General features: G+C 43.9%; 1 protein-coding gene across 1 annotated transcript in view; it reads right to left on the bottom strand.

Annotated features, from left to right (window-relative positions):
- myo5b (myosin VB) overlaps positions 1-17,412 on the bottom strand; it is a 62,563-nt gene extending 45,151 nt beyond the window's left edge. Inside the window, exon 1 of the mRNA XM_070851140.1 lies at positions 17,341-17,412. Coding sequence (XP_070707241.1) covers positions 17,341-17,370 — 30 coding nt within the window. The 5' untranslated portion in view covers positions 17,371-17,412. The remainder of the gene's footprint in view (positions 1-17,340) is intronic.
- Between the last annotated feature and the right edge of the window lie 88 nt (positions 17,413-17,500).

Genomic DNA, 17,500 nt, shown 5'->3' with positions numbered 1-17,500 from the left:
GTGTGTTAGCGTTAGGTGTGTGTTAGCGTTAGGTGTGTTAGCGTTAGGTGTGTTAGTGTTAGGTGTGTGTTAGCATTAGGTGTGTTAGTGTTAGGTGTGTGTTAGCGTTAGGTGTGTGTTAGCATTAGGTGTGTTAGTGTTAGGTGTGTGTTAGCATTAGGTGTGTTAGTGTTAGGTGTGTGTTAGCGTTAGGTGTGTGTTAGCATTAGGTGTGTTAGTGTTAGATTCAAAGATTCAAAGATTCAAGAGATTCAAAGTGTTTATTGTCATGTGTACAGTGTAGAAACACTTCAGACTCCTGTACCTCCGGCCTGAGGGGAGGAGAGGGAACAGTTTGTGTTGGGGGTGGGTGGGGTCTTTGATGATGGAGGCAGCCCTCCGGTGGACTCTGTGTCTGTAGATGCTCTGCAGAGAGGGCAGGGGAGTCCTGGTGATCTTGGACGCAGTCTTCACCACTCTCTGCAGGAGTTTACGGTCCATGATGGTGGTGCTGCCGTACCACACGGTGATGCAGCCGGTCAAGATGGACTCAACAACGCAGCTGTAGAAGTTGGTGAGGATTTTTGACGACATGCCAAACCTCCTCAGCCTCCTCAGGAAATACAGCCGCTGCTGGGCCTTCTTCACCAGCTGTGTGGTGTTCAGTGTCCAGGTGAGGTCCTCGTTGATGTGGACCCCCAGGTATTTGAAGCTGCTCACCCTCTCCACTTCCTGACCTCGGACGAGCAGTGGCTGATGAGGGCTCCTCTCCTTCCTCATGTCCACTATCATCTCCTTCGTCTTGTCCGTGTTGAGGGTGAGGTTGTTGTCCTCACACCATGTCACCAGAGTGTCCACCTCCCTCCTGTAGGATGCTTCGTCTCCACCGGTGATGCGTCCTATCACGGCGGTGTCGTCTGCAAACTTCAGGATGGTGTTGTCCTTGTGGGAGGCAACACAGTCGTGGGTGAACAGGGTGTAGAGGATGGGGCTGAGGACACACCCCTGAGGTGTGCCGATGTTGGTGATGATGCTGGCTGAAGTCCTGTTTCCTATCCTGACAGACTGAGGCCTGCCAGTCAGAAAGTCCAGGAGCCAGTCACAGAGGGGGGGGTGCAGTCAGAGTGAGAACAGTTTGTGGGTGAGCTTGTGGGGGATGACCGTGTTGAACGCAGAGCTGTAGTCGATAAAGAGCATCCTGATGTAGGAGTCTTTATTCTCCAGGTGTGAGAGGGAGGTGTGCAGGACTGCAGCGATAGCGTCTGAAGTGGACCTGTTGGGCCGGTAGGCGTACTGTAGGGGGTCCAGTGTGTCCGGTGGTGTGCTAGCGTTAGGTGTGTGTTAGCGTTAGGTGTGTTAGTGTTAGGTGTGTGTGTTAGGTGTGTTAGCGTTAGGTGTGTGTGTTAGGTGTGTTAGCGTTAGGTGTGTGTGTTAGGTGTGTTAGTGTTAGGTGTGTGTGTTAGGTGTGTTAGCGTTAGGTGTGTTAGTGTTAGGTGTGTGTGTTAGGTGTGTGTGTTAGGTGTGTTAGTGTTAGGTGTGTGCGTTAGGTGTGTGCGTTAGGTGTGTGTGTTAGGTGTGTTAGCGTTAGGTGTGTGCGTTAGGTGTGTGTGTTAGGTGTGTGTGTTAGGTGTGTTAGCGTTAGGTGTGTGTGTTAGGTGTGTGTGTTAGGTGTGTGTGTTAGGTGTGTGTGTTAGGTGTGTTAGTGTTAGGTGTGTGTGTTAGGTGTGTGCGTTAGGTGTGTGTGTTAGGTGTGTGCGTTAGGTGTGTTAGCGTTAGGTGTGTGCGTTAGGTGTGTGCGTTAGGTGTGTGTGTTAGGTGTGTTAGCGTTAGGTGTGTGTGTTAGGTGTGTGTGTTAGGTGTGTTAGCGTTAGGTGTGTGTGTTAGGTGTGTGTGTTAGGTGTGTGTGTTAGGTGTGTGTGTTAGGTGTGTTAGTGTTAGGTGTGTGTGTTAGGTGTGTGCGTTAGGTGTGTGTGTTAGGTGTGTGCGTTAGGTGTGTGTGTTAGGTGTGTTAGCGTTAGGTGTGTGTGTTAGGTGTGTGTGTTAGGTGTGTTAGCAGGGTTTCTGCAGACAGACCTGGTTCATTTAAACAGATTAACCTACATTCAGTAACATCTCTGACAGCAGGACGTCCAATGAGGAGTCAGCACACACACACACACACACACACACACACACACACACACACACACACACACACACACACACAGGTGATCACTGCCCAGGCGCCCATGTGAACGGATGATTGATTAATCCAGAATCAGACTTAACATCAAACAGGACAGCTGAGTGGATTTTAACGGATCACATCGTAGTGAGAACAGCCTGCAGCCGCACTAGCAGCTCTGACAGGCTGTACACTGAGCTACATGCTAACATCAGCATGCTAACAAGCTCACATGCTCACAGGCATAATGTTCACCATCTTAGCTTAGCCTATTAGCATGCTAACATGCTGTCAGCAAGCATAATGTTCACCATCTTAGCTTAGCCTGTTAGCATGCTAACATGCTATCAGCAGGCATAATGTTCACCATCTTAGCTTAGCCGGTTAGCATGCTAACATGCTATCAGCAGGCATAATGTTCACCATTTTAGCTTAGCCTGTTAGCACGCTAGGATTAACTCATCAGCAGTAAACAAGAGACCAGATGGAGGCGCTAGAGGAAACGTCAGAGGATCAATAAAGTGATTGGTTCATCCTGAAGGGACCGTGAAAGTCACAGCTGGTGATATTTCAGAGGGACAGACAGGCGTCTGATGAGATAAACCAGGTGAGAGCGGCCTGTGTCATGTGACCTCTGCTGAGTCCTGAAACTGTGTTTTCATTCAAATGACTCTCGGTTTCACTGAAGCTGATTTGAATAAAGAGACTTGTCTGATCCGTCCTGTCTCAGGTGTGTAAAGACTGAAACCTCCAGGTGAACTTCCTCAGGTGATTAACAGACAGCTGTGGTCATATGATGCGTCCTCGTGTCAGAGGGTCTGCTGGACGGAGGACGTCACTCTGTGAAGAACGCCGTCCTCATATGAGGATCCATAAGGTCAGGACCGTCCCCCGGTCCCCTGCAGAACCCGTCAGCCTCACCTGGACTCTGGGCTCACTGCTGATGAGCTAATGTGCTAACAGGCTACACTGAGGAGGTGAACACTGACAAGACGACATGAAGAGACTTTGGACACGAAGGTGTGAACCTGATGCTCCTGATCACTAATCAGTGACCTTCAGACAGGAAGGGAAGCTGATCATAAACCAGATCCATAAAGGAGGATCATTCAGCTCCTAAAGCACTGAACCGATCATTTTTATGTCTTTATTATTTCCAGTTTTTACTCTGTCTGTTCTACTGTGATGTGTCATTTTCAATAAAGTTGATCTCATCTACCTTCCTAAACACAGGCTGGATTAAAGGGTCACTCCACTGTTTCTCCCCCTGGTCCTCTGAGTCCACATCCTGGTGTCTGAGTGACTGGTAGGTAGTAAAAGTGTTGGAACTGGTCCAGTAGATCACCTCAGCCAGCAGCCACCAAACGGGCTGCAATGGCTGCAACGTGATCCTTTGGGACAACTGCACCTGATCACAGTAGGTCCACTAAAAGAGCTAGTTTGATCCACTGACAGGCTCAGAGTGTTATTCTAAGTGTGTGACAGCATCATGGAAAGGATCCCTACAGAGAGAGACCTGGAAGATCCTTTTGGTTTAACCACAAACAGGACACACACCAGACTACATTCACTAAAACAGGGATTTTACACAGCACTTGAGGTATGCTGCTGCCTCGACAGGTTTGTTTCTTTGTGTTATTGTGTGACTTTGCTGTTTTAAGGGTCAGTTTGGATCCAACACAATATCAGTGTAACACACAATAACTCAAACAGACTGACTGATGGAGGCAGCAGCAGCTCCTGTGTTCTTTGAGGTAAAATGACTGTTTTTGTGAATGGAGTCTGGTGTGTTTGAAGAGAGCGATATAACCTGAAGCTTGGTTCAGTCTGAACTGTATTCACAATCAGAGGAGACATTATTATTGTTCATCAGCGACGAACCAGGAGGGTCGACCTACTTTAACAGGAGCGGCTGCATTTACATTGTGTTCACAACAGACGGACATGTCTCATTATCAAACCGACGGACAGTGAACACACCGCTGAATCCTCACACACATTCACACCCCGCTGCAACCAATCAGAGAGCCCCTCTGCTCTGACACAGCCCCCCCAGCAGCATGGACCCCCTTTATCTGGGACACTGTCACTAACCGTCCAATGGCTGCGCAGCACTCTGCCTGCATTTAGAGCGTCTCAGCAGGACACATACACACACTCACACACACACACACACACACACACACACACACACACACACACACACACACACACAAAACAAGCTGCTTTCTAAGTTGCTGAAGTTGTTTTGATATGAAATATCAATGGAGGTTTGCCCCCCCCCCCCATGGGGACGTACCCTCCCCCCTGGGGGAGCATGTTTTCAGTGGGGGAGGGGTGGCCGAGCAGTCTGTGAGCCTTCATCATCACAAGTAACACATGAAACGTTCCTGTAAATGTGCAAACTAAAGTGCCAGCTAAACTGTCGACACACTGTAACACACCTCAACACACCGTAACACACATCAACACACTGTAACACACCTCAACACACTGTAACACACATCAACACACTGTAACACACCTCAACACACCGTAACACACATCAACACACTGTAACACACCTCAACACACTGTAACACACATCAACACACTGTAACACACATCAACACACTGTAACACACCTCAACACACTGTAACACACATCAACACACTGTAACACACATCAACACACTGTAACACACCTCAACACACTGTAACACACCGTAACACACTTCAACACACCGTAACACACAGTAACACACCTCAACACACTGTAACACACAGTAACACACTTCAACACACCGTAACACACAGTAACACACCTCAACACACCGTAACACACTGTAACACACTTCAACACACCGTAACACACAGTAACACACTTCAACACACTGTAACACACAGTAACACACCTCAACACACTGTAACACACCGTAACACACCTCAACACACAGTAACACACCTCAACACACCGTAACACACATCAACACACTGTAACACACAGTAACACACCTCAACACACTGTAACACACAGTAACACACTTGAACACACTGTAACACACAGTAACACACCTCAACACACTGTAACACACAGTAACACACATCAACACACTGTAACACACCGTAACACACATCAACACACCGTAACACACCGTAACACACTTCAACACACCGTAACACACAGTAACACACAGTAACACACTTCAACACACTGTAACACACAGTAACACACCTCAACACACTGTAACACACCGTAACACACCTCAACACACAGTAACACACCTCAACACACCGTAACACACATCAACACACTGTAACACACCGTAACACACAGTAACACACTTCAACACACTGTAACACACAGTAACACACCTCAACACACTGTAACACACAGTAACACACCTCAACACACCTCAACACACAGTAACACACCTCAACACACAGTAACACACCTCAACACACCGTAACACACATCAACACACTGTAACACACCTCAACACACTGTAACACACCGTAACACACTTCAACACACCGTAACACACATCAACACACTGTAACACACATCAACACACTGTAACACACCTCAACACACTGTAACACACCGTAACACACTTCAACACACCTCAACACACCGTAACACACATCAACACACTGTAACACACCTCAACACACTGTAACACACCGTAACACACTTCAACACACCGTAACACACAGTAACACACCTCAACACACTGTAACACACAGTAACACACTTCAACACACCGTAACACACAGTAACACACCTCAACACACCGTAACACACTGTAACACACTTCAACACACCGTAACACACAGTAACACACTTCAACACACTGTAACACACAGTAACACACCTCAACACACTGTAACACACCGTAACACACCTCAACACACAGTAACACACCTCAACACACCGTAACACACATCAACACACTGTAACACACTGTAACACACCGTAACACACCGTAACACACTGTAACACACCGTAACACACCTCAGCACACTGTAACACACAGTAACACACTTGAACACACTGTAACACACAGTAACACACCTCAACACACTGTAACACACAGTAACACACATCAACACACTGTAACACACCGTAACACACCGTAACACACATCAACACACCGTAACACACCGTAACACACCTCAACACACAGTAACACACCTCAACACACCGTAACACACTTCAACACACTGTAACACACAGTAACACACCTCAACACACTGTAACACACAGTAACACACCTCAACACACAGTAACACACCTCAACACACAGTAACACACCTCAACACACCGTAACACACATCAACACACTGTAACACACCTCAACACACTGTAACACACCGTAACACACTGTAACACACTTCAACACACCGTAACACACCTCAACACACAGTAACACACCTCAACACACTGTAACACACCTCAACACACTGTAACACACCGTAACACACTTCAACACACCTCAACACACCGTAACACACATCAACACACTGTAACACACCTCAACACACTGTAACACACCGTAACACACTTCAACACACCGTAACACACAGTAACACACCTCAACACACTGTAACACACAGTAACACACTTCAACACACCGTAACACACAGTAACACACCTCAACACACCGTAACACACTGTAACACACTTCAACACACCGTAACACACAGTAACACACTTCAACACACTGTAACACACAGTAACACACCTCAACACACTGTAACACACCGTAACACACCTCAACACACAGTAACACACCTCAACACACAGTAACACACCTCAACACACCGTAACACACATCAACACACTGTAACACACCGTAACACACCGTAACACACATCAACACACTGTAACACACAGTAACACACCTCAACACACTGTAACACACAGTAACACACTTGAACACACTGTAACACACAGTAACACACCTCAACACACTGTAACACACAGTAACACACATCAACACACTGTAACACACCGTAACACACCGTAACACACATCAACACACCGTAACACACCGTAACACACCTCAACACACCGTAACACACAGTAACACACTTCAACACACTGTAACACACAGTAACACACCTCAACACACTGTAACACACCGTAACACACCTCAACACACAGTAACACACCTCAACACACCGTAACACACATCAACACACTGTAACACACCGTAACACACAGTAACACACTTCAACACACTGTAACACACAGTAACACACCTCAACACACTGTAACACACAGTAACACACCTCAACACACAGTAACACACCTCAACACACAGTAACACACCTCAACACACCGTAACACACATCAACACACTGTAACACACCTCAACACACTGTAACACACCGTAACACACTGTAACACACTTCAACACACCGTAACACACCTCAACACACAGTAACACACCTCAACACACTGTAACACACCGTAACACACCTCAACACACTGTAACACATCTCAACACACTGTAACACACCTCAACACACTGTAACACACCGTAACACACTGTAACACACTTCAACACACCGTAACACATTGTAACACACTGTAACACACCTCAACACACTGTAACACACCGTAACACACTTCAACACACCGTAACACATTGTAACACACAGTAACACACAGTAACACACCTCAACACACTGTAACACACCTCAACACACCTCAACACACTGTAACACACTGTAACACACCGTAACACACCTCAACACACCGTAACACACCTCAACACACCGTAACACACCTCAACACACTGTAACACACTTCAACACACCGTAACACACTTCAACACACCGTAACACATTGTAACACACAGTAACACACCTCAACACACCTCAACACACCTCAACACACTGTAACACACCGTAACACACTGTAACACACCTCAACACACCGTAACACACTGTAACACACCTCAACACACCGTAACACACCTCAACACACCTCAACACACTGTAACACACCTCAACACACTGTAAACACACCGTAACACACCGTAACACACCGTAACACACCGTAACACACTGTAACACACAGAGTAACACACTGTAACACACTGTAACACACTGTAAAACACCGTAACACACACAGTAACACACACAGTAACACACCTCAACACACTGTAACACACTGTCAACACACTGTAACACACTGTCAACACACTGTAACACACACAGTAACACACCGTAACACACACAGTAACACACCTCAACACACTGTCAACACACTGTAACACACCGTAACACACCTCAACACACTGTCAACACACTGTAACACACCGTAACACACCTCAACACACCTCAACACACTGTAACACACTGTAACACACCTCAACACACTGTAACACACCGTAACACACCGTAACACACCGTAACACACCTCAACACACCGTAACACACCTCAACACACCTCAACACACCTCAACACACTGTAACACACCTCAACACACCGTAACACACCTCAACACACTGTAACACACCTCAACACACTGTAACACACCGTAACACACCTCAACACACCGTAACACACCTCAACACACTGTAACACACCTCAACACACTGTAACACACCTCAACACACTGTAACACACCTCAACACACAGTAACACACCTCAACACACCGTAACACACCTCAACACACTGTAACACACCTCAACACACAGTAACACACCTCAACACACCGTAACACACCAGACTCCACTGACAAAACCAGTGTTTTAACCAAGGCTTTGACACTTAGACACACAAAAAACCCTAAAGGATCTTCCAGGTCAGTCTCTGCAGGGAGAGGTGGGGGTTGGGGGCTGAGGAACAGCAGACTGAAGCTGTTGGACAGGTTTGGTGTGAAAGGTGAGTGTTCAGGTGAGGTGTTGGATTAACAGGAAGGAAGCACGTCTGATCAGACTGTGTTTATGGAGTGAATTCACACTGTACCTGTACCTGAGCCTGAGTCTGAACCTGTACCTGAGCCTGTACCTGAGCCTGTACCTGAGCCTGTACCTGAGCCTGTACCCGAGCCTGAACCCGAGCCTGTACCTGAGCCTGTACCTGAGCCTGTACCTGAGCCTGAGCCTGTACCTGAGCCTGTACCTGAGCCTGTACCCGAGCCTGTACCCGAGCCTGTACCTGAGCCTGAACCTGTACCTGAGCCTGTACCTGAGCCTGTACCTGAGCCTGTACCCGAGCCTGTACCCGAGCCTGTATCTGAGCCTGTATCTGAGCCTGAACCTGAGCCTGAGCCTGTACCTGAGCCTGAGCCTGAACCTGAGCCTGAACCTGAGCCTGAACCTGAGCCTGAACCTGTACCCTGACCCACACAGTGGAAAGTAAAGGTCGCTGATATCACAGTAAACACCCAGTGGTTATATAGCATGTAGCACACATGTAGCACACATGTAGCACACATGTGTTAGCACACATGTGTTAGCACACATGTAGCACACATGCAGCACACATGCAGCACACATGTAGCACACATGTAGCACACATGTAGCACACATGTAGCACACATGTAGCACATGAGGGATAATGTGCAGTAAATCATGATAATCTCACGGCTTCATACTGAACTAAACAGTGTGACATTAAACCAGCAGACAGACGGAGGGACATTAATCCTGTGACCCCCCCAACACACACTCAGAGCCCCCTCCAAGGTGATAATCCTGAATAGACCCAAAGACTTCAGCAACCACCCCCCCTCTAGAAAAACAATATCATGACCACCAATTCTATTGATGACTGATTATTAGTGTATCCAGTGTCTCAGTCAGACTAAACCACATCAGACCTGATCAGCCCCCCCAGGACAGACACCCCCCCGCCGCACCTGTGGACCCGGTGGCACGGAGTCTGGATCCATGAATGCCTCGGGTCAGGACCTGAACACAGACCAGATGGAGGAGCCCCCCCCCCCGTATCCTCGACCCCCCGGGTGAGGATTATTCAGTCTTCATTCAGGCCTTAAGTGGCCCCCCTTTAATGACGTGGACCACAGAGTCCAGGAGGACGATCACAGAGCTGCTGTCCAAACCAGAGACACTGATTGGTTGGCAGGAGGACACCTGTGCTACACCTGTATATGGGCATATATATATCTATTATATATAAATATATATAAATATATATATATATATAATATATAATATATATATATATATAATAGATATAAAGTAAATATATGTTTAGATTTATGTTTTGGAATCTTTACTTGACAAACGTCTCAATGATCAGTTGGTTATCAGACAAGCTGCCGATTGGTTTTCTGTCTATTGACTGATCGATTAGTTGACTGGTGGCAGCTCTACGGACCGGTCCGGTCCAGACCGGTCCAGCCACGTACAAACTGTTCTGTCGGAGCTGCTGGGATGCAGATCTGCTGCCAAACACTGGAGCCTTCGTCTCCCATCATGCACCTGTGGTTCACCCTGCCAGGTGAACACACTGAAGCAGTGAATCACAGAAACTACCTGAAAATACTTTCAACTTTGAGACAAACGATCAGCAGAGCACATCAGAGTGACAATATGTCCACCGCCAAGCTGTTTGCTTTACCTGCATCATGCCAGTCATCAGTGACACGTCATGAAACATGTTTCATTATGACATTCAGGGATCACCAGAAAAGTGATCTGCACATCAACACTGTGTTGAACTCCATTCAAAAATATGTAAATTTTATGTGCAATGTCGCTTGTAACAAATAACCCTCTATGGTGACTTCACAGGAGATCCCTCCCCAGTCTGCTGGCACAGTCGGCTCATATAAAACCCCCCTCACAGCTCCGAATGTGAGCATATTTAAAGTTTTGGTCGGCTTGAAGGCGCCGCCGCACTGTTACCGAGCTCAGGCGAACAGGTGACCGGTCGCTCAAAGTTCCGTTAAAATCACTCCAAGTTTGGTTGACGTCACAAAGCTTTGCCCGCAAACAGGCACCTGTTGAATGGAGTTCTGAACGGAGCCCGTTCACCTGCCCGCAGCCCGAACACGTCCCCGCTCTCACGGCAGTGTGACGTCAGTGTGTTCCAGGTAGAGGACTCACCTTTGTGTACAGCTCGTTCACAGACATCGTCACAGACTACCACCGTGGGGCTGTAGCTCCCGTTAACGATCCTTTATCATCCTTTAGTCCCGGAGTTCCCTCACCGAAAACAGCTGCAACTTCCAGTCCGCATGTCCCGGTCCGAGCAGGTGTTCCGGTCCGAGCAGGTGTCTCCGGTCCGAGCAGGTGTCTCCGGTCTGAGCAGGTGTTCCCGGCAGAGTGTGGGTATCTGTGCTCGGTGTATCTCCCGCCCTCCGGTGAACAGTCGGTGTTTCTGTCGTTAAACTGTTGAGCCCGGGCGGTAAACAGACGGTAACGATCCGTGAGGACACACAGGCGGCGGCTACTTCCTGACTGCGGTGTGTTTTCCACAGTCCGACAGTTTCCTGGGTCACAGCCAGGTTTCTACCGCGCGCGCGCGCACGCACACACACACACACACACACACACACACACACACACACACACACACACACACACACACACACACACACACTACAGCGTCTCAACGTGAGGGTCGGGACCCCGGAATGGGCCCAAAATGCAAATCCAAATGAAACTCCATTAGAATATTTTTGTAGCTTTAGTTTGAACTACGGAAGCTCATTTCTGCCAAATGTGACTAAAAATCAAAATTTTTATTATTATGAGATTCTAATTGTTTTTGAGCCTGTTTCTGCCAAATGTAAAGAAATCACAACAACATAAAGACGTAAAGAAGTTTTTTAGAATCATGTTACACTAACTCAATATTTTGAGAACATTTTTAATTAAAATGACTTTCAGGATCTGTTCTGGTCAGAAACGGGCTCCGTACTAAACCGCTCCCTGGTGATGAAGGTAAATAAACAGAATAATGAGATAAATGAAAGAGAAAATCTGAATAATATAAAAATAAACATCTATATTAGATCATTATTGTCCCATGTTTTGCATTTTGAGAATAAAGTTGAAATAAATATAGAAGTAGTTTTTCCTCGTCTTCCATACGCACCCTTCTTCAACCACTAAACAACAGCTGCTTTCTTCTGATGGGAATCCTGACCTGAGGACCAGGAGCACTGAGTGTGGGCAGGAGCTCCCAGTCACAGTGGACGGGCTGATTGATTGATTGATTGATTGATTGATTGATCCGACTCTCGTGGGTTTCAGACTCCAGAGTTGCAGCATTAAAGCATGTCCATACTTTTCATGTGATTATGGAGTTACAGGTTATTTTTCAGCTCAGTGTTAAACTAAATATTCTCCAGCCTCACCTGGAGCAAGGTTGGAAATCTCCCTGTCATGAAGGTTTAACTTAACTTAACTCAACTCAACTCACCTTAACTCAACTCAACTCAACTTAACTTAACTTAACTTAACTCACCTTAACTTAACTCAACTCAACTCAACTCAACTCAACTCAACTCAACTCAACTCAACTTAACTCACCTTAACTCAACTCACCTTAACTCAACTCAACTCAACTCAACTCAACTTAACTCACCTTAACTTAACTCAACTCAACTTAACTTAACTTAACTTAACTCAACTTAACTCAACTCAACTTAACTTAACTTAACTTAACTCACCTTAACTCAACTCAACTTAACTCACCTTAACTTAACTCAACTCAACTTAACTTAACTCAACTCAACTTAACTCACCTCAACTCAACTCAACTCAACTTAACTCACCTTAACTTAACTCACCTTAACTTAACTCAACTCAACTCACCTTAACTCAACTCAACTCAACTTAACTCGCCTTAACTTAACTCAACTTAACTTAACTTAACTTAACTCAACTTAACTCACCTCAACTTAACTTAACTTAACTTAACTTAACTCAACTTAACTCACCTCAACTCAACTCAACTTAACTCACCTTAACTTAACTCAACTTAACTCAACTCACCTTAACTTAACTCAACTCAACTCACCTTAACTCAACTCAACTTAACTCACCTTAACTTAACTCAACTTAACTCACCTTAACTCAACTCAACTCAACTTAACTTAACTCAACTCAACTCAACTTAACTCACCTTAACTTAACTCAACTCAACTCAACTCAACTCAACTCAACTCAACTCAACTCAACTCAACTCAACTCAACTTAACTTAACTCAACTTAACTCACCTCAACTTAACTCAACTTAACTCACCTCAACTCAACTCGACTCAACTTAACTCACCTTAACTTAACTCAACTCAACTTAACTTAACTCAACTTAACTCACCTTAACTCAACTCAACTCACCTTAACTCAACTCAACTCAACTTAACTCAACTCAACTCAACTCACCTTAACTCAACTCAACTCAACTTAACTTAACTCACCTTAACTCAACTCAACTTAACTTAACTCAACTTAACTCACCTTAACTCAACTCAACTCAACTCAACTTAACTTAACTCAACTCAACTTAACTCACCTTAACTTAACTTAACTCAACTCAACTTAACTTAACTTAACTTAACTTAACTTAACTTAACTTAACTTAACTTAACTCAACTTAACTCACCTCAACTCAACTTAACTTAACTTAACTCACCTCAACTCAACTTAACTCAACTTAACTCAATTTAACTCACCTTAACTCAACTCAACTCAACTCACCTTAACTCAACTCAACTCAACTCAACTTAACTCACCTTAACTTAACTCAACTCAACTTAACTTAACTTAACTCACCTCAACTCAACTTAACTCAATTTAACTCACCTTAACTCAACTCAACTCAACTCACCTTAACTCAACTCAACTCAACTTAACTCACCTTAACTTAACTTAACTCAACTCAACTTAACTTAACTTAACTTAACTTAACTCAACTTAACTCAACTTAACTCAACTTAACTTAACTCACCTCAACTCAACTTAACTCAATTTAACTCACCTTAACTCAACTCAACTCAACTCACCTTAACTCAACTCAACTCAACTCAACTTAACTCACCTTAACTTAACTCAACTCAACTTAACTTAACTCAACTTAACTCACCTCAACTCAACTTAACTTAACTTAACTCACCTCAACTCAACTTAACTCACCTTAACTTAACTCAACTCAACTCAACTTAACTTAACTCAACTTAACTCACCTTAACTTAACTTAACTCAACTCAACTCAACTTAACTCACCTTAACTTAACTTAACTCAACTCAACTTAACTTAACTCAACTTAACTCACCTCAACTCAACTTAACTTAACTCACCTCAACTCACCTTAACTCAACTCAACTCACCTTAACTCAACTCAACTCAACTCAACTTAACTCACCTTAACTTAACTCAACTCAACTCAACTTAACTTAACTTAACTTAACTCAACTTAACTCACCTCAACTCAACTTAACTTAACTTAACTTAACTTAACTCACCTCAACTCAACTCAACTTAACTCACCTTAACTTAACTCAACTCAACTTAACTTAACTCAACTTAACTCACCTTAACTTAACTTAACTCAACTCAACTCAACTCAACTTAACTCACCTCAACTCAACTCAACTCAACTCAACTCAACTCAACTCAACTCAACTTAACTTAACTTAACTTAACTTAACTTAACTTAACTTAACTTAACTTAACTTAACTCACCTTAACTTAACTTAACTCAACTTAACTCAACTTAACTCACCTCAACTCAACTTAACTCACCTCAACTCAACTTAACTCACCTCAACTCAACTTAACTCACCTTAACTCAACTCAACTCACCTTAACTCAACTCAACTCAACTCAACTTAACTTAACTCACCTTAACTTAACTTAACTCAACTCAACTCACCTTAACTCAACTCAACTCAACTTAACTTAACTCACCTTAACTTAACTCAACTAAACTCAACTCAACTCAACTTAACTTAACTCACCTTAACTCAACTCAACTTAACTTAACTTAACTCACCTTAACTCACCTTAACTCAACTCAACTTAACTTAACTCACCTTAACTTAACTCAACTCAACTCAACTCACCTTAACTCAACTCAACTCAACTCAACTTAACTTAACTTAACTCAACTAAACTCAACTCAACTCAACTGAACTTAACTCACCTTAACTCAACTAAACTCAACTCAACTCACCTTAACTCAACTCAACTCAACTCAACTCAACTCAACTCAACTCAACTCAACTTAACTCACCTTAACTTAACTCAACTCAACTTAACTTAACTCAACTTAACTCACCTCAACTCAACTTAACTTAACTTAACTCACCTCAACTCAACTTAACTCACCTCAACTCAACTCAACTTAACTCACCTTAACTTAACTCACCTTAACTCAACTTAACTCACCTTAACTTAACTCAACTAAACTCAACTCAACTCAACTTAACTTAACTCACCTTAACTCAACTCAACTTAACTTAACTTAACTCAACTTAACTTAACTTAACTTAACTCACCTTAACTCACCTTAACTCAACTCAACTTAACTTAACTCAACTCAACTCAACTCACCTTAACTCAACTCAACTCAAGTCAACTCAACTTAACTTAACTCAACTAAACTCAACTCAACTCAACTGAACTTAACTCACCTTAACTCAACTAAACTCAACTCAACTCAACTCACTGCCTTCGCTCCGACCAGAGGAACCCAGCAGAACATCTCTCACGTCCTCCTTCTCAGTTTCACCTGCAGCTCACATAACAGTGGGGGGGCATTAAGGTTTCTGGGGGGGGGGGACGTTGCACAGAAGGATCTTTGTCTTTGGTTTAAACTCTCTTTCACACATCCTCAGACCACTGATCTGCACACAGGCAGCGTTTTGTCCCTCATCCATTCAACGCCACACGGTCTCCTGTTCTGGGAAATAAGGATGTCAGGCCTCAGCCCGGGGACGTCCTGGTGAAGCCCCCCCCCTACAGACACAGGACGCTCTGCGGTCACAGAGAACAAGAGTGAAATCCTAAATCAGCACATTGTTGAACCTCGCTGCCGAGTGTTTCTCCCGGTGAACGGGTGAGAACTGAACCAGTCATTCATCAGAACACACTGGGACCCCCCCGCCCACGACCCACAACCACAGAAGAAGACGGCGGAGACAGGTGGAAAATACCAGAACGTCCTCTGGTGTGAATATGCTGTAAAACCAAAGTGCCTCAGTGTTTCCAAACATCCCGAGTCAGTGGAGGAAGAAGTTTTCAGATCCTTCAGCAGGTGAAACACGTCCTCCTGCAGTGAGACATCAGCCTGACGTACGTCCAGCTCACGTCATGATGGGCGGGGTCACCTTCTACTAGTCTGACTCCTCCTCCTGCACTACGTCAGCCTTACAGAGGAAACTACAGTATAAACGGTCACCTGTGACTGATGACACTGATGTTATATTTAATATAGTAACAGAGTTTAGTGCTGCAGGGAAGAGTCTGTGATTATACTACTAATAATACTACTGCATATAATAATACTAGATATAATACTACTGCATATAATAATACTAGATATAATACTACTAATAATACTACTGCATATAATAATACTAGATATAATACTACTAATAATACTACTGCATATAATAATACTAGATATAATACTACTAATAATACTACTGCATATAATAATACTAGATATAATACTACTAATAATACTACTGCATATAATAATACTATATAATACTACTAATAATACTACTGCATATAATAATACTATATATAATACTACTAATAATACTACTACATATAATAATACTAGATATAATACTACTAATAATACTACTGTATATAATAATACTATATATAATACTAGATATAATAATACTACTAATAATACTACTGCATATAATAATACTATATATAATAATACTAATAATACTACTGCATATAATAATACTAATAATACTATATATAATAATACTACTAATAATACTACTAGATATAATAATACTATATATAATACTACTAGATGTAATACTACATATAATAATACTCCAGTAATATGGTTTCTATGGTATTACTCTCTCTACGGTACTGTGAGGTACTTTTACTCTGTGTGTGTGTGTGTGTGTGTGTGTGTGTGTGTGTGTGTGTGTGTTACAGCTATCACTTGGACTTCAGCCGGCCTCAGATCAGATTAGAGCACCACAGACCACAGAGGAAGAGGAGGAGGCAGATGAAGAAGACCTTTACCTTAGCGTAGGGGTAGTAATCACCAGTCATCCTCTCTGGGATCAATAGGTCAATCGATTGATCCTCTGCTGCTGTCGGTCCTCCTGCTGACGGAGCTTACTGTGCTGCATGAGCTCACCTGTGTGAGCACAGCTATTATTCTTCATCAGGTAATGCGTCC

Source organism: Pempheris klunzingeri, chromosome 19, assembly GCF_042242105.1.
Source record: "Pempheris klunzingeri isolate RE-2024b chromosome 19, fPemKlu1.hap1, whole genome shotgun sequence".
In the NCBI taxonomy this organism is placed as follows: Eukaryota; Metazoa; Chordata; class Actinopteri; order Acropomatiformes; family Pempheridae; genus Pempheris; species Pempheris klunzingeri.
This window is presented reverse-complemented; position numbering and strand designations above follow the sequence as displayed.